The 26,354-nt window shown below is 39.3% G+C and overlaps 1 protein-coding gene across 2 annotated transcripts in view; it reads left to right on the top strand.

The window, feature by feature from the left end:
* The first annotated feature begins 3,474 nt into the window (after nucleotides 1–3,474).
* Nucleotides 3,475–26,354, top strand: part of LOC145439839 (organic cation transporter protein-like) — a 54,436-nt gene continuing 31,556 nt past the window's right edge. The window contains exons 1-9 of one of the 2 annotated variants that reach the window (XM_080317478.1): nucleotides 3,475–5,559; nucleotides 5,682–5,888; nucleotides 7,631–7,731; nucleotides 13,649–13,803; nucleotides 15,294–15,459; nucleotides 17,199–17,337; nucleotides 19,524–19,648; nucleotides 24,936–25,150; nucleotides 25,948–26,130. In XM_080317478.1, the coding sequence (XP_080173604.1) occupies nucleotides 5,368–5,559; nucleotides 5,682–5,888; nucleotides 7,631–7,731; nucleotides 13,649–13,803; nucleotides 15,294–15,459; nucleotides 17,199–17,337; nucleotides 19,524–19,648; nucleotides 24,936–25,150; nucleotides 25,948–26,130 (1,483 nt within the window). In that variant the 5' untranslated portion in view covers nucleotides 3,475–5,367. The remainder of the gene's footprint in view (nucleotides 5,560–5,681; nucleotides 5,889–7,630; nucleotides 7,732–13,648; nucleotides 13,804–15,293; nucleotides 15,460–17,198; nucleotides 17,338–19,523; nucleotides 19,649–24,935; nucleotides 25,151–25,947; nucleotides 26,131–26,354) is intronic. The other variant, XM_080317477.1, reaches the window with a different exon arrangement.

Genomic DNA, 26,354 nt, shown 5'->3' with positions numbered 1-26,354 from the left:
TGTTTTCGGCTGAACATTTTGGGGCCAGCGATCATTTTCCAATTTTTGATCCATCGGTACCACATCTCCCCTAAATGACATCCCGCGGGATCTGAACTGCGTTGTACCACAGCTGTAATTGAAAAGCATGAAGTCAAACTCAATATCAGAAGTCAGAAACTAATTGTCAATTTTTCCGATACGCAGAAATCTGCTGATGCGTGATGCCTTACATTTGCAATGCATATCCTCTGGACGTATCGAGGCCATCAAGTATATAGTATAAGTATAAAGTCACAACATTTCAATTATCCAATTTGAGCTCACCGTTGACTGCAAAGGTCAAGGTCTGCAATTAGGGTTACTATATTTTGGAAATGTTAAAAGAGGACACTTTTTCAGAAATTTGAGACTTGCAAAACCGGAGAAGAATTCTCAAAAATGGGTGAATTTTTCCCACTTTGTGATCGGTTGACTAAAAAGAAGGTCGACTTTCACGCTCAGAGCACAAAATACCGTTTCTTCCTCCACATTGCCGGGTGGTTGACTAAATAAAAAGGTCAACTTTTCGCCCAGCCGGAGCGTCACTGCTGTGCTAATTTACGGCATATCACTCGCATTTTGCTCTAAATATGACCTAAATTTTCAAAAAAGAGGACAAAATCTCAAAAAAGAGGACAAAAGGGCGTCCTCCGAGGACACTTTCAAAAAAGTCAAAAAAGAGGACAAATCCTCTTAAAAGAGGACGTATGGTAACCCTATCTGCAATGTGCCTCGTGGAGTGCCAGGTCATTGTCAAAACTGATACTGCCATGATACGATTACAACGAGAATATAAACCTATATTTTTCGTACCTGAGTACAAATAAGTATTGCAAATATTCACATTGGTATATGTGTGATCACGTTATTCCAATAACCCTGAGTTCATTTCTCATATAACTTTGAATATCCTTTCATTTTGTTGCAACAACAATCTCATAAATTGAGTATTAAACTAGATGTATATAGTGTGCCTGTAGGCTAATTACTGTAAAGTACAGCTACCGCCATCGGTTGTCGTGTCACAGTACACTGCTTGACGCTCAATCCTTGTCGGCGTAATAATGACGGTGGTACCCGTTCTTTTATTTATGCGATTGAGTGAACAGCCGAATGGCTTCTATGAAGTTTCTGGGATTTACGGGGTTAGTGCTGATAAAACGAAGGTATTTTGTATAGAAAATACATATACCCAGATCACATAAGACAAATATCCACAAACTGTTATCTGGGCAGACGGGTGTCTATTACAAATTTGGCAGAGGTCTATCAGACAAATCGCCATGAGACCACCGATATCGAATATCTTTACCGATTTTTAAATTGCAAACGAGCATACTTTTCTCGATAATTTCACATTGAAATCGTGCATCTGTGATGAAATACTGTTATTCAATTACGTTTGCTACCTCAGTCATCCGTATGTGCAAAGTATCGGCCTTACGTGTAATTGGAAGAACATGGTGGAGCTGTAACATGTCTTTACCAATATCCTTGCATCAATAAAAGATATCAGTCCAGAAACATTGACATATAATCGAGATGAACGATGATGTTCTGAACGGCAGTGTCGGTCGACGATTTCCTGGAGCGATGGGCATGTAGTATACACCAGTGTTAGGATCAAGTCACTACCTTCGAGTCACGAGTCATCTCGAGTCATTGCACATTTTGACTCGAGTCAAGTCAAGTCAAGTCAATCGATTTTCCAAAGTGACTCGAGTCAAGTCAAGTCACTCGTTTTTTGGAGGTGACTCGAGTCAAGTCAAGTCAAGTCACGAGTCAAGTCACAATTCAAGTCAAATTGAATTTTCGAAGTCTGAGTGTTGAGTGTCATTGCATTTAGCTAGCTGTGTGAAAGACAGATGAATTGGCCATTTATCTTGAATCAAATGACGAATATAAAGTTAAATATACATGCAAAAACGCGTTGTATCGCTGACGCGCATGTTGAACTGCTAATAAAATACGTGCGTAACTGTATACAGTGTACACTGTACAGCTACATGCTACAGTCTGTTAATATCAGCCAAAATCTAGAATCGAATACGAAGCTTCGAGAAGTTGAAACAAATTGATATGGTACAATAGCCTACACCACACCACCCATACCATTCGACTTGGAAAACTTATTGACAGACACCAATATATTACAACACGTAATCGACTTTCTAGCATCATCGGGACGCCGTATATAAATATTGACATTTGACTTCCGACTGAGAGTATCATGTACTGAATTTGCAAGTTAGCTTGTGTTAGTGATGGAATTTGTTGTCACGTGGTGAAAAAAACCACGCTGTTATAAGCACCATAACATGCTTTTATTAATAAATAAATAATAACCACACCACACATCTACACAAACATATATGTGAGAATATAAACGCACAAACTATAGTTGTTCCATTTAAATCACACAAGAGGGTTGGTAAAGGTGAGCACTGCGCAACTTTTAGGCATTGATCCGTGTAAGAAACAGATAGGCACATTGTTATTAGATTAATCTACTACTGCAACGGCAACGTAAGCTGCGATGGTTTCGTTTGCGGTCAATTTATTTGTGATGTAACAATGAGGATCAGTGTAACGTACAATCAATGAATGACTGGTTGGTCTCACAAGTGAAACCGGCGAATCTCGAACAATCCGAACATACACAAGACACAGTGATTTAATCGACACCGTTTACTTGATGACTTGAAATTGACTCGTAAATTTTTCTCCAAGTCACGAGTCAATGCACATTTCTGAAGCGCCGAGTCAAGTCAAGTCAAGTCATTTTTCCAAAGTGACTCGAGTCAAGTCAAGTCATATACGAAAACGTCATACGAAAACACTGGTATACACAACAAAAATACTATCGGTGATAGCATCATAGTGATAGTGATATATTCAACGATTTCCAAGCACTTGTCACGACATGTTTGAACATATTAGGCGGGGAAAAGTCATGAACTCATGAGCATTCGCTGTACAAATGTTTCTTACAAAGCTATTCATTTTGAGGTAATGAAACGAGTCATTGCCTACTCAATTGAACATATTTTGATTCAAGTACGACCCTTGGTACGAGTAACACAGTATGGGGAACACAAATATAGACAGGTTGAGCAGTGACAACATTGCAGTATTATTCGTTACTCTGCTAGGTATACCCTCATGATTTGCAGATATAAGTCGGCACGTGTCGCTGATCAATAGCTCGTGAGAATTTTGCGATTTATCATCTTACGATACGAATACTATGAGCTATTCGGTGCTCTCACATCCGAGTCAATAAATAGGCATCCATTCTCCACTGAGGTCTTTGTAGTTGCAATAGCTTATAAATATGTGTCGGGTTTGCATCTAAGCAAAGGATCAGTGATTGATGGATTGAATGAAATTAGGTTATCCATATATTAATATAATTATATTCTTTATTGACAGTAAAACTGGTAAATACACACGTAAACCGAGGGACAACCTGCTGAAAATGGCGAGATTGGAGTATTTTTTTTAAACTTTCAGTTTTACAGTGAAATTATTATTACTATGCAATACAAGAAGAGGTCGGATTACATAATTTCTCGGGATGAAGCATTGACAAGGGTTGCGGTGCAGTGGTATAAATGATTGAAAATGAAGACTCGAAATTACATAGATTATGCTGCGATTTACGTGCACATGTTTAATTTCAGTCCAGTCGAATCGAGCTTTTTCCGGAATCTGTTGGATATGTCTCATGAGTTTTTAGCCTACGACCCGTGTATCGCCAATGACTATCGGTACAATGTTTATTTTGCATTCCCACATTTTCTCACATTCCATTTGATGGTCTTCGTATTTTGATTGTCTTTCTGATTCCCTTTGTAGCAGTTTTTGATCAGTTCGGACGGCCACTTCAATGAATATAAGCATTTTCTTTTCTTTTTTAGTTTGATTAGTATCATATCCGGGCGGTTGCTCCTGATTTAGCGCTCAGTGATAACTGGTATATCAAACAAAATATTTACATGGTCGTTTTCTGTGACTAATGCTATATTGTAATCATACCAATTTTTTTGTTGAAGTGGTGATGTTAAACTATTTGCATAATTCAAGATGAATGTAGTCACCGATCCTGTTGTGTCTCCATGAGTATTTGGTAGCTGGAAGAGCGCCACAGTCAGAAATGAGATGTTGTAACATGATACATTATTATGTGCTATTATTATTACCGGTAATTGTGAACTGTGACGATATACGGAGCTTATAAAATTATCGGTTAGATGCGCCACGGCAAAAATTTCGTATAACAATTCATAAGACATTTACCTATAAATGGCTTAAATTGATCCATTGCGGGTCAGGACGAACTCAAGGAGAGGTGATAGAAGTTCCGGCCTTACGAGAAGATTATATGTCCGAGCAAAAATCTATTAACTATGCTCGGTGCCAGTCGTATTTTGGGCATGCGAGGGGGAAGTGATCCACAATCTCGGGTACGAATCATAGGTCGCACAAAAGCGTGTCGAGTCGATGCAGCCTACTTTAAAACAATGCCCTTTTAGACGGCAATGGCCGGAGCGGAGACGACATATTATCGTTTCATACAAACGCGATCTGTGCATTGAGGGAAACGTCGTTTGTGCTGTTTGGTGGAAACGTTTGTAGTGGTTTTCCGTCTCTGTGTCTCGGTAGTCGGTCTGCCACACAGTCCGAACGCAGTTGCGTACCTCGTTCATGTCATCCTAATAGGTAATACCAGGTGCTTCATAAATATGAAATGCGAAGGCGGCGGTGGGACGTGCAAGTTCGTCTGCAACCTCATTGCCGGAAATGCCGCTATGTCGTTGAAGTTTTCCGTAGATAAATTAGGTATCTAAATTGCCCTCTTGCCATTGCCTTCTCTTATAAAATGCTTTCATCTGTCAATGTTTACAACAACATGCAGATCTAACTGATGCTAAACAGTATCACTGCGTATTCTTTACGATGAAACATTGTCGCTTATGATAGTAAACCAAAGAATAGCGATCATGGACCCTAGATGTGGGATAGTGACTTCAAATATTTTGTCATTTATTGCTTGAAATATCAGAATACGAGCAAATCGAGAATATTAGTCCATAGCTGCGAATCGAAAATTTGTTTTCAAGTAGGTGTGCCCGATTACCTGATAATACAGAGAAAAGAGGATGCTATTATCTTGCCGTAATGTAAGTTATTTAGCGCTGCAAAAGTATAATGTTATGCTCCAGATGTAGTTTTATGCGCTTGCTCTGATAAACTAAAGATCATTGTGTTACGAAATCGGATGTTTTACAAATACTCTATTTTGTAGGTTAGAAATATTGATGTTGGTCTTTGAGTGGGATCAAAATGCTTCAAGAGAAAATGGATTTCGAAGGAGTGTTGAATGTTGTGGGACCATTCGGAGCCTTCCAGAAGAGACATGTTGCTGTAATGCTGTTGTTATTATTTCCGAGTATGATTTTAGACATGCGGTTCGCCTTTATACATCATAATCCGGATTTTCACTGCTCCCTGCCACCATGGATGAACGTCTCGAAGGTAAGGTGTGTCCATAATTGATGTTTCGTTGTCTGAATGTTGTGGGAGTTGACGGGCGTGACAAAAATTTTGCTCTTGCTGAGTGACAATGCATGGATTAGTATGTTGCGATGTCTTCTTAGAACGACGCCAGCTACGAAGCAATTCTCAATGCGACTATTCCGTGGGAGTTGGATTCGTACGGATTTCCAAGAAGAAGTCGTTGTAAAATGTACGCAGCGGTCGTTAACAATATCACAGCCCACAATGCGGACAGCTCTAATCGTTTTACGGAGATCAGGTGCCAATTTGGCTACCACTTCGATGAAGTCAACTCTGCAACCACTGAGGTATAGAAGTCTGACTTTCGGTAAGCAGGTACCGACTGCTACTACGTACAAAGACTATATAACGGATGTTTAGTGTCCCATGTAATGAGAAAACGTAGTTCTCTTGCTTTCGTAGGAGGATTATGACTCCATTACAATTGAGTTCCCATTAACAATTTGCCAACCATCTTAAAATCCATACGTCCAGTTTGGGGTCTGTGACATTCCTTTGGCTCATTATACATGATTATAACGAAATATATTCATTACACCATTTTGTGAATCAGATAAAAGGATTGCAGACGCATGAAAAAATCACCCTGCATTATCTCAAGATACGATTCAACTCAAAAGAAACAGTCAATAAGACTTTGTGCTTCTCACGGGGAAGCTTGATAAAAATTGCCGGGCCATGATAAAATAATCTCGGATCAGTATGATTACATATTTGCGTGTTATGAAATTCATGCATTGGAATCTGGCACAGTAAAGATAATATTCCGTAGAAACGGTAAGAACTTTTTTACGTTACTTTTGTCGTGTGGACTAAAAAACGTCATCATTTTGATTAGACTCCCGAATTACCCGCCCGAACGTCCGTATCACCTGTAGAACTGCCAAAACATTTTACTAAACTATTTAAGTGTCTTCGGGGGACGTTTTCGATTTCCCGAAAAATGAGGGCATATGGTAACCTTAGACAATAGCAACCAATTCCTAATGCAAATTTTGCTGCTTTGAATGCCACATGTATTTAGTGGCAATCATCAATGTTTTAATCATTTGTTATTCCGTGATTGTACCGTTGTTCACTTCGGGGCCGCTGAAACTCTTAAGTGAGGCTACATTTGCTGTTTCCTAGTAATGACTTGATAAATAAACACAAGGATGGTTCAAGAATACCTGTTTCTTCAAATTTTGCCAACTATTTGATACCATTGTAAGGTTATCTAAAAAACGCTGCACACAAAATTTGGTAAATTCGATTCTATAGACGCGAAACTATTGGAGTTAAAATATTTTGAAAATATCAATAAACTTGGAAATAATTTTCAAATTTGACCGGATAGGCCAGGAAATTGTTTTGTTTTCTAACAACGGTGTACAACAAATTTTGCTCTATCATTAAGGTGTAAAATTTTGAATTTTAAATAATTGTATTTACGTTGGGTCGTACTAAAATTAGGAACAAAAATATTTCCCTAAATACTCCGATATCTTCGCTTCTGCGGGTTGGAATTGAGCACAATTTGTTTTGCATCGTTTTTTGAGACAATTCCGTGGCATAGATAGCAAACTTGGCGAAATAAAATTTCATGTTTTTTAGTAAATTTATAATTTTTGAGCTTTAATAGCTTCGCTTTAATACAGGTTGGAATTGAACCAATATTTTTTTTTAATCAACCAGACAGTTTTATCAAATATCCAGTCAATTAAAATAAAACATTATTTTGAACAACCCTACGGACCACCGTTTGTTTGTGAATGATTAGTATTTGATTGAGATGTGCATGGTATGTCAAAGCGGCATTCATATGTAATGTCAAAATGTAACAATCTACTTTTATAGTTTATTGCAGTTCCGGAGCTGTACCGAGCTCGCCAATACTTTAAAAATTTTAATATCAATTGACCCGCTGTGAACCATGAATGCACATGGCGCATTGTGCATTGCACAAACACATAATCGCAAACTTGGTAATTCGTCCATCCGACATTAATGATCAAGATGAGTTGAGGACCCTGTTTTTGTTGTTTACCAGTTTGAGATGGTTTGCGGAGATTCTTGGAAGGAAGCATTGGCGGTTACCATCACAATGATCGGCTCGACGTCAGGGGCTCTTCTGGGATATCTCTCCGACAGGTATATTGGACGACAGACATGGGGTAATCGCGATTGGTAATCGTAATCGATTACGACGATTACAGCGTTTTCAAGTAATCGTGATCGCAATCGATTACATTCGAGAAAATTCAAAAGTAATTGTAATCGTAATCGACTACTTCCCATATTTAATCGATTTATTTGCGAAAGAACGATTACTTTTTTATTTGTACACGACTATGACAGAAACTGAACATTCATGAACAAGGACGAGGTATTATACCAGTTAGTGATAACACAAGCGTCAGATTTTCAAATGCCATTGCTCATTTTTACGTCAGAAGTGGCCTATTAGCTTAGCTCGTCATTGCGTAAAAAGTATCCAGCTATATCCACACAATGTGAATAAATATTCGATGTACATTAGTGTGATTGTAAGAACACTCGCCGTGCTGTTATCAATACATTCCAGACGCCACTACCTCGCGGCACCCTCTCACCTGCAGCACCCTCTCACCACTCTGTCTAGTTTAAAATAGTAACTTTTGTATTGATGATTGTTTATGCTTGGTTAAACGCAGTTTTACCGTGACTGCATGGCGAGCAGTAGCCTATGTAGTACGATAATACACCGGACAAAGGTTTGAAATTTTGTAGCCAAGACGAAGCATTAAAAATCAACAGCTGCTGATACATATCATAACACATAACAGAGCCGTTTCTCGTAATGGCCGCTTGCATTACATTATCTGTATTAAGTTGAAGGCAGGATTTTATACTCACTTTCTCTTATTCTGATATGATTCCAAATTGGCGATGGTTCCTCAGAATCAGCTTCCTTGGGATTCTCTACATCCCCCTCCTCTGGTATGGTGCAGTATATGTTTGGCAAGGTGGTCACGCAGTTCATTATTGTGTACAAATTGTTAAGTATATGTGCAAAACTGATCAACATTATAGGAATCTGCACTGGTTCGAGAGCTGAAATGATTCGATTCAAGTATAGTCGCGACATTCATTACAGAGCACAAACATTAGCAACAATAGTTGGTGGTATATAAAGTGTAAACACAGCAGGGGCCCTAGGATTGGGGAGCCCTATAGGCGAAACTTTCAGGTGGCCATATATCTATGTAAACGCAGCATCCGGAGGCGGAGCCCAGCCTATGTCAGCCCAACTCTTACATAATGCATGATACCAGACTGTGTAGATGTAACTATATACTCTAAAATCAATTACCAAATCCACTTATAACAGGCAACGGTGACATTCAAGATGTGATTTTCATATGTAAAAGTAATCACAAATACAGTGGGAAAAAAAATCCAAAGCGAAAGTTTATATTTTGCAAAGAAATGAGGACAGGATTGTTTTGAGTCGAGTCGTGATTTTTCGTGACTCAACTTAACTCGAGTTAAAAATATAAAAGTAAGATTGACTTTGGACTCGGAACCTTGTGACTCGGTTACAACTCTGAATGAAGACCAAGAGCTAATCAATCAAATCAAACAATGCAGTTAATAGAATATATACATTGAAATTGAAACTTTCTATCTCGCCTCGATAGCGCGTAAATCAACCAGGGCGGCCCCAAGTGATATCCTACCTTGCCTACCCCCAAAGCTACCACTGCTGGATACACCGTACACACATTTGAGATATCAGTTTGTTGACAAGGAATAGGACTGTATCACGAAGCCCTGGTCGTTGAATTCCGGTTACTGGTTTAGCCCACAGGACCGTACCATTGAGTCTACGTGATTGCCACATCAATATGAGGCACCTGTGAGCACGCATTGGCCGATAACTAAATCCACTAGGGTGGCATTAGAAACAAATAGTTGTTTAGAACACTTTGTTTGAAACATGTTTTAAACACTGTTTTGAACAAATGCGTTTTGAATAAAAATGATTTGTTTCAGTTGTAAAATCATGCCATAATTGTGTAAATACTTTCCAAAAACATATTGTATGAGACTGCAGACAATTACCTCCTGCTAGAGCCGACGTATACGATATGTGAGGGTTGCAAACCTGAAAATAGTCGGTTCAACAGCATCAGTAATTAGATATTTTGCCAAAAGAGCTACGACGATTACGACGATTACAGCGTTTTCAAGTAATCGTAATCGCAATCGATTACATTCGAGAAAATTCAAAAGTAATTGTAATCGTAATCGACTACTTCCCATATTTAATCGATTTATTTGCGAAAGAACGATTACTTTTTTATTTGTACACGACTATGACAGAAACTGAACATTCATGAACAAGGACGAGGTATTATACCAGTTAGTGATAACACAAGCGTCAGATTTTCAAATGCCATTGCTCATTTTTACGTCAGAAGTGGCCTATTAGCTTAGCTCGTCATTGCGTAAAAAGTATCCAGCTATATCCACACAATGTGAATAAATATTCGATGTACATTAGTGTGATTGTAAGAACACTCGCCGTGCTGTTATCAATACATTCCAGACGCCACTACCTCGCGGCACCCTCTCACCTGCAGCACCCTCTCACCACTCTGTCTAGTTTAAAATAGTACCTTTTGTATTGATGATTGTTTATGCTTGGTTAAACGCAGTTTTACCGTGACTGCATGGCGAGCAGTAGCCTATGTAGTACGATAATACACCGGACAAAGGTTTGAAATTTTGTAGCCACGACGAAGCATTAAAAATCAACAGCTGCTGATACATATCATAACACATAACAGAGCCGTTTCTCGTAATGGCCGCTTGCATTACATTATCTGTATTAAGTTGAAGGCAGGATTTTATACTCACTTTCTCTTATTCTGATATGATTCTGCTTGAAACGGGCGCCAATCGTTATTTCACAATTCTTTACTCAACATTTGGACCTGTCGCCATATACAATGTTAGCGTGGCTTGTAGCTAAAATCAGGACAAAAACAGCAAATCGTCCCCCACTCCAAACGTTGGTCTTGGGCCCCCATAGGGAAGTTAATTTTCAAGTTGAAGATTTAATTTCGTCAATAATGTTGGTAATTGCATTATGTTACTTTTCATTTTTCCTCCTCTCTCAGCCCCCGATGGTCAGATTTACCTGAAGAGCTGGGAGCACGTAATTCATAATTATAATAGGGTTACAATATTTTGGAATCGAAAAAAGAGGATAATTTTTTCAAAATTTTCAAACTGAGAATACCTGTGGAAAATCCTGAAAAAATGGTAAATTTTTTCCACTTCAAGTCGGTTGACTAAAAAAAGAAGGAACAACTCTCGCTCGGCTCCCGAAATACCTGCCTGGGCGTGAATGCAGTGCAATGTTATCTCGGTTCAATTTTAACTAAAAATTTTAAAAAAGAGGACAAAATCTCAAAAAGAAGGACATTTAGGCGACCTCGCAGGACATTTTCAAAAACCCGAAAAAGTACCACAAATCCTCCTAAAGGAGGACGTAACATCTAGTATCTTCTAATAATTACCTTAGGGTATGTTGTTAATTCGTGACCGACGGTCTGTTATATAATAAAAAGATATTGTTGTGTCCAAAACATAGCAGACTAAAAGAAATACTTGCGTGAGACGCACACACAAACTGCACAAATTGGCATGTCTTTATTGCTCTGGTTGCCCGGGTGACATTTGCATTGTGGGTTCAGATTGGAAGGACCGGACTATTAGTCACGCTCACCCAGCGCGGCTATTGTCAATGGACACATACCCCAAGTCCCCATCCTATTAGGAAATTTGGGGTGCGGCAGTTGTGAACCTGGCAAGAATGCAAATCGTTGGGCGCGATAAATCGTCCAATATAAAATGGGCATTTTATGACGTAACAAGCAAATTTCTCATCTTTTTTGAAGAAAGTTGTTATCTCATTAGGCCTTTTCAGCGCAATCCATATATTGTCTTACAATATAACTTGTAAGATGCAAAATAAATGTAATCGTAAGTAATCGTGATTACTTTTCCAATGTAATCGTAATCGTAATCGACTACTTCCTGATTTTGATGCAATCATAATCGTAATCGTAATCGCGTCATTCAAAAGTAATCGTAATCGCAATCGATTACATTCACGAAGTAATCACCCCATGTCTGTTGGACGATGCTACATTCTATGTTGTAATGTAGTGAGAAAAGATTCGAACAATGTGTCTCTTTGCCGTAGGTATATTTATTCTCTCAGCGCTAACTGATAAGTCTGACTTTCGTCAGTAGCCAACAAAATGTTAGTGAATTACATAATAATGTTCTTTGATGCAATGTGAAAATCTACATCATATATAGCGAGCGTGTCAGGCCGACTTTCCACTTCGCCGAGCCCCTTATCTAGTAAGGTCCCTGTCTAGTCCACTAGAAAGCCCGAGGTTTCAGTAATTCAAATTATCAAATTAATGGGCTCGTTTTGCCGCAGAACTTACGCAAAACCCAATAATGAGTTAGCCATGCACCACTGTTTCTTAATTCTGATGGATGAATAGGAAATTACATTTTACCGCTACACGTGCTTGATTCATTTGTAACCGCGTACTATGTTCAAAGGAGCGATATCTGTCTTGTATTATATAGTTCTGATCATACTGTTTTATTTAGGGCAGGGGTGGCCATCCTTTTCAGCCAAAGGGCCACATTTGATTGACAAATTACCGCGCGGGCCACAAACTGCGCGAAGCGCGAAAATTTTTCGAAGTCCATAGGTCATTAATATCGTCACTTGAATATATTGCGGGTCTGATGTATATCGCTAGGCTCAGTTTGCAAGGGAAGGACTATTCGGCGCCTGGACATATCGATATCGAAAGCTTCGACCAACATGCGTCAATCATTTTGTGCCTATGTTTCATATAGTCGACGGTCTTTCTGCGAGCGCAAACGCAGGTCGCATATGTTAAACGACACTTTGTCTCGTAATCGCGAATATAGTTAGACTCAATCTGATATATTAGGCGTTCTTTCATTTTCACCAAGGGGTATTAATATTAAAAGCAAGGAATCGAGTGACAACATGTTGCGCGAAGCGTGTAGAAAACTTTTACTTTTGATAAATCTATCGCAAATTATTCTGCTTCACTGTAGTCTACGAAGATCTACCAAAATGTGACTGGCTCATGGATCTGCCAATGCGTTGGATCTGATATTTTAGTCATCACATCTCAAGTGTTGCAGCCAGACTAATCAGATTTTTGGTTGACCTTGCAAGTTCACACCACAATCTGTGCAGTCCATTTTTGCTAATATTACTAATTTCGAAAATTACCTCGCGGGCCACTCAAAACCTTCTCGCGGGCTACAAGGGTTGGCCGGCCCTGATTTAGGGTTGTATTTGGATTTTATGTGTAGGCTATTTAATTGTAGCATTCGATTGTATTAGGCGTTTTGATGTTTTAACGCTGGGAATTTGTATCATTAGAAAACCATACTTCATCCTACAAATCGAGTGTTTGACTTGATACAGAATCATAGACAGTCGACAGAGCAAGACGCGGTCGACCCGTCGTGTACCCAGAATATGGTCAAAATTATGCGGTTACACCATATGGACATACATGTTACGCTTACGCATTGAAATAATTCTGCGGGTTCTGATAAATCACTACCGTGGAATCAGTCTTACACGACATGTTTGCTATGCATTGAGTTAGTAACGAGTATACAGAGCGAGAATAACGGTGTCTCAGTGCGTTCACTCCGACCCATTCGTCATTCTCAGCTACGAAGCGTACATTATTATAATGAAGAATTAACGTAAAAGACTGACTTCATTGGTATACAGGCTCGATCGATACGGATCAGCTTACTGCGAAATGCAGCAAATACTGATTTGTCAATGCGCCCGGTAGACCTTCATTCATGAGCATAAGCATGCTGCTTCGTATTGCCGACTCGGAAATAGAGTATTATTCATTGTTTATAATCCGGATGTACATTATGAGCGAGTGTATGCAACTGCGTATTGATTATGCATCACTTTTGTTTTCAGATACGGAAGAAAAAGAGTCTTCGTTATTTTCAAAATGTTGCACTTCCTCTTCGCCGGTTTGGTATCGTTGTCATGGAACTATGTCTCTTACGTGTCTTTCTCTGTTATCATGGAAATATGCACTATGGTTAACTATGGCGTGGGCTATATTTTAGGTTGGTTGATAAATCCTAACACCCCCCCCCCCCCCCGGTAGATATTTTGTCCTGCATGGTGTCATTTAGGTTTGCTATACGTCCGGAATATCACTACTGAAACTGCGTTCAAGAGGTAAATCTAAAATATGCCCAAATGTCCGGAATTTTGAAGGCTTGACATAGGCTCTACTCTTTCTCTCAAGTAACATTAACTGTAATATTTTTATTAGATTTATGCTACTTGTCACATAACTTGATTTTAATATCGGTACCATCGTCCTCAAGAAATTTCGAAAAAAATAATAACATGAAATAAGTCTTATTGTAATGGAAACGGTTTAATTCGTGGTTTGAAACCACATGGGGGTCGTTTGCCTGTATTCTGCATGGGCATCGCGAAGATGTTGAACGTGATCAGTTTCCTAAATAGGCAGTAAGTCTGGTCAAAGATGATGACCTTTTTTTAATAGTAGGATTATCAAATTTTGGGCTGGGCCACGGAATATATTCGAAATGGAAATGGAGTCGCGATCATAAAAGGTTGGCAACCACCGGATGCGGAACCTGCTGGTGGGGAAGGCATTTCGGATCATGGATAGTCTTATCCGTGTGACATGAACATGACTTTACGATGTAAATAATCACCCACTAACTCTACCGCTAACTTTGAACACTTAGGCGGAGGGAGGATCAAAATTCTATAGTACTATATGGTCGAGCCAATATTATTGACAGTATTCATTCACAAAATTTAACAATCAGATGCACATAGTACGCCCGCAGAAGTTGTATCGATTTCGCAGTGGCGAGCCCAAGATCAGTGTTATTCTTGAGTAGGAGGGAACGGTCTGAAGAAATGTGGTTTCGGTCCTGGTTACAACACACAATCACGTAACTGCACCGACTTAACGGAAAATGGCTGTGAAACACACGACCGGATACGTCCCGCCAGACGATTTCATCCGGTCCGTGACGAAATCTCTTGCAACGTCAATGGGTTACGAGTTCGAGTCCGACCGAGGTCGACTCCAGAATTCCTACCTACATGTCATAGGTTTGTCTACGTTCCTCCTATTAACGTGATCCGCGTAAGCATGGCATTCAAAAAGTCTAGAAGTGGGCCGTGCTACAAGTCGGTAAATACGGACTCAAAACAAAGAATATAGGCCTGGTGTATATGACCAATGTAGTCGAAAATAGCCATGAATATCAAACAAACAAACAAATCACTTGAAGACCCTAGCAATCACCAGACCTCACATTACAGAGAGCCTGTTCAGAATCGATGTTCCACTCCTGTATACAGTCAATAGGCAAAGCTTAGCTATAGTGTGATGTCATACTGTCAAACAATGTGTTCGGTAACTCATTTTAAAATCCGCTCGTATAGGTGTTAAAGAGTGTCCGGAATTTGAGCCATAAAAATATGGTAACTTCAATATACGTACGACATATTGCTTGTTCGTTGTTAATTATAGTTTGCATAATTTAGTTTATGATGATTTCAGCAACGGAAACCGTTGGAGTCAAACGTCGTCTTGCCGTCGGGATTGCTGTCTTCATGGTGTATGCATGTGGTTATATGGCGTCACCAATGGTTTCGTATCTCACTCCAAATTGGCGATGGTTCCTCAGAATCAGCTTCCTTGGGATTCTCTACATCCCCCTCCTCTGGTATGGTGCAGTATATGTTTGGCAAGGTGGTCACGCAGTTCATTATTGTGTACAAATTGTTAAGTATATGTGCAAAACTGATCAACATTATAGGAATCTGCACTGGTTCGAGAGCTGAAATGATTCGATTCAAGTATAGTCGCGACATTCATTACAGAGCACAAACATTAGCAACAATAGTTGGTGGTATATAAAGTGTAAACACAGCAGGGGCCCTAGGATTGGGGAGCCCTATAGGCGAAACTTTCAGGTGGCCATATATCTATGTAAACGCAGCATCCGGAGGCGGAGCCCAGCCTATGTCAGCCCAACTCTTACATAATGCATGATACCAGACTGTGTAGATGTAACTATATACTCTAAAATCAATTACCAAATCCACTTATAACAGGCAACGGTGACATTCAAGATGTGATTTTCATATGTAAAAGTAATCACAAATACAGTGGGAAAAAAATCCAAAGCGAAAGTTTATATTTTGCAAAGAAATGAGGACAGGATTGTTTTGAGTCGAGTCGTGATTTTTCGTGACTCAACTTAACTCGAGTTAAAAATATAAAAGTAAGATTGACTTTGGACTCGGAACCTTGTGACTCGGTTACAACTCTGAATGAAGACCAAGAGCTAATCAATCAAATCAAACAATGCAGTTAATAGAATATATACATTGAAATTGAAACTTTCTATCTCGCCTCGATAGCGCGTAAATCAACCAGGGCGGCCCCAAGTGATATCCTACCTTGCCTACCCCCAAAGCTACACCGTACACCGTATACACCGTACACACCGTACACACATTTGAGATATCAGTTTGTTGACAAGGAATAGGACTGTATCACGAAGCCCTGGTCGTTGAATTCCGGTTACTGGTTTAGCCCACAGGACCGTACCATTGAGTCTACGTGATTGCCACATCAATATGAGGCACCTGTGAGCACGCATTGGCCGATAACTAAATCCACTAGGGTGGCATTAGAAACAAATAGTTGTTTAGAACACTTTGTTTGAAACATGTTTTAAACACTGTTTTGAACAAATGCGTTTTGAAAAAAATGATTTGTTTCAGTTGTAAAATCATGCCATAATTGTGTAAATACTTTCCAAAAACATATTGTATGAGACTGCAGACAATTACCTCCTGCTAGAGCCGACGTATACGATATGTGAGGGTTGCAAACCTGAAAATAGTCGGTTCAACAGCATCAGTAATTAGATATTTTGCCAAAAGAGCTATATTTACTCTATATTTTTCATTGTCAATGTCAATCCACCATGACGTCACAATTGAATATTCGTGACGTCATGGCTTAAAACAAGACAAACAAAAAAACAATGAAAAACATGTTTTAATCAATGGCGTTGTTTTAAACATGTTTGTTTTAAATAGATTTTTGTTTTAAATGCATCCCTAAAATCAATGCAGTCGATTAAGCTTAAAACCTGCGATTACGGTCACAGCAAAATCTAGCAGGCGTCTCATGACTTCTGACTTTTTAAGACGGTTCCGGAGATGATAAACCCACATAAACCATCTACGCATAGACATAATTAGTTTATCTTTGGCTCAGGCGTGCTATCGGTGTCGTAGCAGTTTGGTTTTGAACACTATGCCGCTCACCCCTTCATCAAAATATATCTCATGCCGCCCACGTATTCTACGCATCTTAACTACTTCAGTGGACATATATTACTGGAGAAAACTGACTCACGCGTCCGTAATTAGTGGCTGTGCTTTACAGGTATCTCCCAGAATCATTGCGGTGGTTCATGGTTAGTAAGGATGAGAAGAGGGCCAAAATATTACTAAAAAGAATCGCTGATGTTAATCGCGAGAAAATAGACGTCGATTCCGTTTACCAGAGTTTCCAGGAATTCCAGGTAAGCTGAGCTATGCGTGAATTGCTTAGCCGAATTACCGCGATTTGTGGCAGGCATTATTCGGTATCATACTTCTGCCTTTTGGGCACATCTTCAATAAGGGCTTTCAGTAGTGTTGGGATGACGCGAGTCACATTTTTCGTAAAACTTTACTTGACTCGAGTCACTTTGCAAAAATGACCTGACTTAACTTGACTCGGCGTTGTGGATTGACTCGTGACTCGGAGCAACATTTACGAGTCAAGTTGAAGTCATTAAGTAATCGATGTCGATAAAAAGCGATGTCGATAAAAATCGATGTCGATAAAAAAATTCGTATGTTTGGATTGTTCTCGAGAGATTGTTCTGTAACCTGTGAAATCGACCAATTTCATTCATTCAATGATTTTCCGTTTTACTGAATCTCCATTGATCTATCACAAATAAATTTACCACAATCGAAGTGATTTCAGCTTGTAGTCTACCTTGTTATAGTAGTAGTAGTAGTAGTAGTAGTAGTAGTAGTAGTAGTAGTAGTAGTAGCAGTCGTACTAGTAGGAAAGTAATATAAGAGCAAAGTAGGCTATCTATTTCTGTTCTATAGACTGGTCATAGGTGCCCGGTGCCTATCCTAACTAAACCGCATGTATGATATAGATGAAATTCGAATATAGTTTAGATTAGGCTACTTGTCAACCATTTGCGCATAGGCTTAAATTGTATCCCATGGATATGCAATTGGGTAGTGCTTCATATCACTTCGTTTCAACTATCTGAAGTTTCGTATATTCTATCCTCTATTTTGGCAGATAATTATAGATGGAGAGTAGATACAGTTACTTACGTAGTTCAGCAGTTCTACGCATGCGTGAGCTATACAACGCCTTTTTGTATGTCTATTTAATTCTATGTAAGGTAGTTGACGACGAATGCAATGACTTAATCATACATACCTCGTACTTCGAAAAGACAACTTGACTTGAATTGCGACTTGACTCGTGATTTGACTTGACTTGACTAGAGTCACCCCCAAAAATCGATTGACTTGACTTGAATCGAGTCAAAATTTGCAATGGCTCGAGATGACTTGTGCATCGAAGGTATTGAATTGATCCCAACACTGCCTTTCACTGACAACAACTTTATGTTTCTTTGTTTGCCGTATCTCCAAAACAGCAGTGCTGCGTAACTGGGAGCGTGCACTAAGTTCTATAGGTGCGCAACTGCGCATGCAGAGCCCTATAACACTGTTTCGGGTAAATCACGGACGAATGTATCGCAAATAGATATGCTGTTATGCACTCACATAGGAGACTCACATCAACAAGGCTGCATGATGTTTGAATTAACTGACGACATCATACATGTGAAGTCATTCATCAAAATTGTTAGGGAGCTTTTGTATTATGTATGAAGGATTTAGTTTAGCTGATCTGCGACTAATCAGGAAACTATCATTCCAAAAAATTTGAATTTTGCACGTTTTGGGCAGATGGTTTTCATGGAAAATCTCGTAAATTAACTCCGTCGCTTGTGTATTTTGTTTTCTTTGGAATTTGAATATTTTTATCTTGACGCAGTTGCATTATCTGCAAACCGTAATCTGCCATGTCATTAATATATTCAAGCGAGACACATCTGCCATTTTCTACTAAGATATAGTCAAGTCAAACAAAGTACAGTTAGTTAAGTTGAGAACATCTGATTGTCATCAATATATTTCCGAGGCCGATTTCACCAAGATATAGGTTGATATGTACTTTTGCATTGTTAGTCTGTTCATTTATCGAACCATCAAGACCGTCATGGGGGCCACTTAAATTGACTTGGTGCGCCGCGCGTATGTGAACCTCAACATAGAGCCTATCACGCTCTTATAGTCTGCAGTTTGTTTTGAAATCGTTATACTAATCACGGCCTTTCGATAAAATATCGCCATATAGGTTGACTCCACAAACAAACATTTCCGACCATTGAAGCTATATAGGCCGAAACATTGAGGAAAACTTGGCTTTTGAACTATAACGCCGACTAGAATCAATTGTATTGCGTTTGTATTATACAAGACAGACTCTCTCACGGTGCCTTTGCTGATGGATAGCCTCCATGCAATGGTAGCGGTACACTTGCTTATTATGGCGTGACTCAGTTTCATTATTTTGGTAGCCAGTGAAAGGGCTGAGCTCTAAGCAATACTCGATTTTCAGGCCGGCAATGAAGAAGAAGAAAAATTCCGAATAAGCGATGACAAATCAAAGAAGGAGGCGTTTTACTTTTCTCAATGTCGGGTTCCTACCATGCGTACGCGATACCTTGTAGTATGTCAATCATGGTAGGTTGGCGTTACAGTATGTACACCAGGTTTCAGTCTCTAACGAGACGGGGAAGGGGGAAATGGAATATTGGGTTCGAAAATTACCATTGCATAAATATTTATAGAATAATCATCATATGACAACTATAGCACCGGCAAAGTAGTTATCGGGTTAGTTCTCACTTGTATTGTCATATTCTAGGTCAGTGGTTCGCAACCGGGGGTCAGCGAATAATGTTCAGTGGTCCTCGAAACCTTTAAAATTGCAAACTGATTGAAAACTAGATTTGTACGCTATTTAAACTATAGGAAAATTGCGAGGCATTTTCGCTTCTTAACTGCTGAAACTTCAGGAGTCACATCAACGGAATGGTCGTCTGCCAATTCATTTCAATTGCCAAATTGCCAATAGCCTACTGATACAAACAAATGTTTTGCTCGGATTTGTGGAAAAAATAAAAAGTTGGGGTAGCAAGGTCAATCAGGCTGACTTGGAAATCATTACAAAACATTTTGTATTTGACGTTGTCATTCTCAGTAAATTAATGAGCTGTCGTATGAAATAAAAACTAATGAAGTCATATTCCTAATCTGTACAAATGTAGGGATTGAAATATCGGCGCGGAATCCCTTTTCTTCTGTGATAAACATAACACATAACCATGCTATTCCAGAATAACTAAGATATGAGGTGGTAGATAAAATGATTAGGGTGGACGCGAAATGTTAAGTAATAAATCTGTTTTTCAATTTTATTGCCATATATGTAGCGATCGTGGCCAAGGGTGTTGTTGGAAGCTTTACGGGTTACTATTACATTCGCAACAGCCTATCTCTCTGTAAACGGATAACACCGGTCGACATTTTTCAACTTTCTTTTTGTTTTTGTATAACGATTAATTGAGTTTACCTAATTTGACGATGCTGATTCCTAATTTGCCGTTAGAATTCACTCATCACGTCACAATTTTTCGCAAAATTCGAATTCAAATATTACTCAAATACGGCTGTATTAAGGGCGTTTATGCCCGTCTAGGTCCGTATATGACACGAAGCACATCCTACAAAGCTCTGAGCTTAGTTTATTGGATTTGAGGTTTGATTATCTTGAACTAAAACCCTCCAGATAATCAGGATCCTTAGTATTTTCAAGAAATTTATATGTAACTTCAATGAAATCCGCCTTCCTAATAAGAAATAGGGTTTTTTGGTGAGTGTTCTTAATTAAGGTCCAGCAAACAACCCTCTATTGTATTAACTCGAGTGAGGAAACCTTTCGTGAATGTATTTAGAACGCTCTCTCTCTTTGTTCAGAGCCTTTAAAAGCTTTTTCATGAGATGCAGTTTAATATATAATGGTGGAAATACAACATTAGATCTGTCGATAAGAGCAGGCTCTGAAACATTTTAAAGCCTGGTGTAAGACACTCCCTCATCGGCCACTTACCATAAATTCAATGATTTTTACTGTTCCATTCACACATAAAACAAGGATACTTGTTGTTCTAGATCGTTGAACCAGTAGCATATTTATGAGTTCAAAATCAACGGAAACTTTACACGTTTGAGTACTATATTCATATTCTCGCAAGACCTCTTAATGCCGGTTGTACTTGGTACAAGGATAGAACAGAAGCACATTGATTTGTATTGTGCGACAAAACAGCTTTAAGGCTTGATGCGCAATTCACGGTTCCCAATGTCTCTATAAGACCTTGAACATCGACACAATAGACTAAAGAGATATCGCCGGAAAATAAGAGTGTGTATTCACCATCTCGATGCATATACCAAGCAAAAGTGGTTTCAGCGCCAAATAGGCTGTGTGTTTGGCTTTCAATCTGGAACGTACAATAAGAGCAGATTCATTTGGCAAATTCAAATTCATGACACAGTTATTTAGTTCAGCTTGATCCCACTTTACATAGCTGCTGACCACCATCGCACACTTGCTGAGAATATTCTTCAGACAAAACTTTTCACCGAGAGAATCTTCTTCAACTGCTGGTAAAGCTTTTGAAGGCAATGGAATTGTAACATCTGGCCCAGGAGAAATCGGTCGTATTGCCCACGATAAATTGGATATTGAATTTTATGCTGATTTTTGACGATAAATAAATAAAAAAAACATGAGCAAAAGTAACAATCTTTTCCATGTCCATGTGGCTCTCTCCAAACCATATTGGCACACCAAATGGTAAATATTTTTGTTTTCAAATGCTTCACAGCCTCAATATCGCCTTATTATTCATTCATTGTGCACATCGCCTAGGCCCAGGTCTGATTTGAGTTTTCTGATGTCTGATTTCAAAGAATACTCCAAGTCGTTTCGACGACTTCCTATCTTTTCAATGTGTCGCAGTCTTGTTATGTATTGAAAGGAATAAAATATTATTAAATAGATAATGATATCAAAAACTAGGCCTAGATAATGACTTTTTTTCACACTTTTAAAAAGTTACTTTTACTTATACTCGAGTAGAAGTTGACGCCGTTACTTCTACTTCTACTTGAGTAGAAATTGATGCCGTTATTTCTACTTGTACTTGAGTACCTATAGTAAGTACTTTTACCACCTCTGATGACGTCATAACGGTGATAACTGTGATCAAACAGCAAGGAATACGTCACAGAACAGGCTGTTTTAGTAGGGATGGTGAGAACCTCCGAAAGGTTCAGGTTCATGTGAACGCGAACCTTTTTGAAAAGTAATGTGTGAACGTGAATGTGAACGTCATGACGTGGTGAATGCCGAGTGCATAGCGGAGGAGTGCGTCGTAGTTAGCGTCAAGCGTTTTAGCCAGCTTCTCTGTCAGCGTGAGTGCCACTATTCCGTAGAGAAGAACCTGCTCGACAGGGGCACGGAAATTACGAGTCTTTGAGTTGGGTTGAGGCACTTGAACGGAAGAGGCTATGTATAAGCCGTCTTGCAGAGGCTATGTATAAGCCGTCTTGCCGCGCCCCGGGCCTTTGCTCGCCGCACCTCAGTCTTCTTGGCGTTGATCTGGAGGCCAATGAGAGCGGCGGCCTCTAGCTGGTTAATGAGGCGCTGTGTCGATGCCGTGTTCGAGGCAAGCAAGGCGAGGTCGTCTGCGTAAGCAAGAATACCTACGTAGATTGCCTCGCGAGTCGTACGCGTTCGTATTGTCCGGGAAGGCCGTTCGTAGCACGATGCCAAGGATGATCACGAACAAGAATGGTGCCAGGGTGTCACCTTGAAGCACACCAGCCGAAGTGTTAAAATCTCCGCTTGGGCCGTCATCTGTTCTAGGCCTAGGCCAGATCGGACAAGGTATTCGGTGTCTGAGCATTGCTATACGTTGATATTGAGCAGAGTGTAAAACGGGATTCTATACTTGCTACCGGTATTATACCATTAACAAGTTATACAGCAGTAGACAATACCCGAATCGCACGGATTTCGTTTTCATGATACAATAAATTTATGAAATCAAGATTAACCCCGATCGCCTACTAGATTTTTTACATCAGACATCGATATCAATTTCATTCATTGGTTGAATAAGCATCATTCGCTGACTATGACTACCTAGGTACCTACATGTAGTGTAGTTCGCTCTTGATGTTCTGTGATTGCGGGTCAAGCTCACAGCCGAGAGTCACTAAATATTCACGAATGAAAAGCTGGATATTTCGAGCAAACTTTTGTAACAAAGCAAGTAAAATTTGTGAGATGGTCAAGGGGCATGCTCGTTTAGTGTTGATTTTTTTTATGCCGGCAGCCCCATGCATAGAGTGGCCCGCCGTTGAAATGCAATAAATTTCAACCAAAGATGTTATATTGCAGTGAAAATTGTAATATATGAAAAAGTTCACAGTGCAGAACCTATCAAGGTTCACTTGTGAACGTGAACCTCTAAATTTCTGAGGTTCACACACAGAACGCGAACGTGAACTACACGTTCACACCATCCCTAGTATTTAGCACTAAAATCACAGATTATATAAAATCTTGACTTGAGAGAAAAAAAGCGACTTCATATTCGTAATCAGCGTACGAAAATTGACTTGATAGTCATCATTTTGGCAAGAAAACAAAAATCATAATGACCAGTGTAATCGACTTCGTCTTTTTGTTAAATAAACAACCACAAAGTCGAATCGATTTTCAAGACATGTCAACGAATTTCAAGAAATCCACCTGTAAAATTCCCTCTAAAAAATTGTCTTTCCAATTTATCGGCGAATACAAAAAGGTTGAGAACCACTGTTCTAGATTGAAAACCGTGGTTTATAAATAAACGTAAAGAAACTTCACAATCTTATATATCAGCGTTTCTTTGAAAAATGGACTGAATATCAACAATGGAATATTTTAATAGTTTAGCAAAGGTTAAACAGGCTAAGTGAAGCAGCGGACCTCATTTTTCTTCAAAAGATGTTTAGCGATCCGCATAATACTGTTAAGAGAAAACGATATATTATTCAATTCATTTGTCCTTGAGAGAAAGCCAACAAAAACGATCCGACGTTTCACAGTGTTTAGTGTTAGCAACAAAAGCGGCGCTCTATGATGGTTTTTGGCCATAGTCATCGATATAATAAGGCGGAAACCATTTCTAAAAACAAATACAGGTGATGTATTTCATAGCATGGCATAGCTGGGAAAGGTGTGGTATCCTATGGAAGGGGAATTTCCATAATCGCTACCCGTCTCACTCTTTCCATACCAAATTTACAATTTTCCATATCACTGCAACTAACTTCCATACCATAATTGATATTTCCCATAATTTCTCAGTTGCCTAATATCCTGGATACTCTTTTATTTTTTTATAAATGGAAATTTCTCGGCGTTTACACTCTAATTATTTCGGATGCTGTGCTATGTAGCGCTTTGTTCTGTCGAAAACTATGTTGATCACGTTTGGCGAATCTCAGTTGCAATTTGAGATTTGAACAGAGACCAGTCAGTAAAAGATTTTCCTAATTATGCAATCGCGTTGATAAACCGAATGTAGGCTTTCAATATGGTTCTGGCAAACTGATGAAGTATGGAAGTATGGGGAAAAATTATCATACCATACCATACCTGCATATTTATATATTCCATACAGAAATTTCGCTGCATACCACATCATGCCATGCTTTGTCATGCTACTTCATGTTTATTAGCGCGACGTGCCGATTGAAAGGTATGTCGCTATTTACCAAGACGTCAATCGACGCCGGCAACCTAGCCAAGACGTGGTCCACACAAAACGACCACGAGTTGGAGATCCTACTCTGTATTAATATCCGGTATATCTTTTTAAAAATATACACAAAAGTGATCATCTTACAGGATTGCAACAAGCATGATGTATTTCGCAATATCCTTCTACCCGGCCTATCTAAGCGGCAATCTATATTTGAACGTATTGTTCACTGGAGCAGCAGAGCTTCCGTCAAATTTGTTGGCTTACAAGTTGCCCCGAATGTTTGGCCGAATACGCTCAATCTCCCTGTTATACTTGATTGCAGGGACGTGCTGCGGGATTTCTCCGTTTTTGAAAACAGGTTTGTCAATCTTTCATTTCATTTTAGATGCGATTTGTTAACATTGAATTAGCGACCGTGTCAGCAGCTGCATAATACAAGTTATATCAACGTTGCGTGAAACTAATATCAACATCAAATGCTACATATAACCGACTTATATCGGTATGGGATGGTTGGAACCCTGAAAATAGTCGGTTTAATAGCAATAGTTCAGATATTTCGTCAAAGGAGCTATATTTACCCTATATTTTATTTGTCGATGACAATCCGTTATGACGTCACAATTGAATATCCGTGACGTCATGGCTTAAAAAACAAACAAAAAACAATAAAAAACATGTTTTAAACAAGGGCCTCGTTTTAAACTTGTTTGTTTTAAATTGATTTTTGTTTTAAAAGCAACCATAATCATACCATATACAAGGCGTGGACGTTGTACAACCTAATATATATTACAAGTCTGCCAGACATATGTATTTAATTTAACATTGAGTTTTCAGCAGTTGCAGTCCAAAAATATTTTGGGAAACAACAGTAAAGATCAAACATTCAATTAAGATTTGCTATTGATATTGTCGAACTTCGTGAATTATATCGGATTGTTCAGATAGCGATGTCAAACGTTCTCGCAAGAATAAGACATGGGTCGTTAAATCGTGATGGAAGTTCCACTATCTATCAGATTTATATGTTGTATTTACGAAATGTCATGTGGTCTTGTATCTCTAGATTGGTCCCGTGTATTAGCTTAATATGAACGCATTATAATGACTTCTAGAACTAATAGGGTTCACTCCGTGCTTCTGAATTTTCAGTAAATCCAGTTGTGGTGACGATTCTTGTACTACTCGGCAAAATGGCTGTGACGACAGCTTTCAATCTGATATACGTGATTGGAGCGGAAATCTCACCAACTTTAGTTCGAAGTACATCGATCGGAGTGGCGTCGCTGAGTGGGAGCATTGGAGGAATAGTGATGCCGTTTCTGATGTTGGCAGGTTGGCGATTCGATACATGTTAGAAGATAAAAATAGTACTTTCCTTATGGTAGTCCTAACGACAGATCATATTCCGATGCAGTCTGTGACGAAGTATAGGGGAGATTCATTCACCACTTCAGAGCCTTCATTCCCCACCCTGACCGTTACAGCACTTTGTCAGCCCCGCCAAAAGAGACGTTGGTCTGGGCCTGAGATCCCCCCAGCCAGCTGTGCCTGTACGC

Source organism: Botryllus schlosseri, chromosome 5, assembly GCF_051294905.1.
Source record: "Botryllus schlosseri isolate E-star chromosome 5, Bs_hap1, whole genome shotgun sequence".
NCBI lineage: Eukaryota > Metazoa > Chordata > Ascidiacea > Stolidobranchia > Styelidae > Botryllus > Botryllus schlosseri.
The sequence above is the reverse complement of the archived record's forward strand: the minus strand, read 5'-3'. Positions and strand labels throughout refer to the sequence as shown.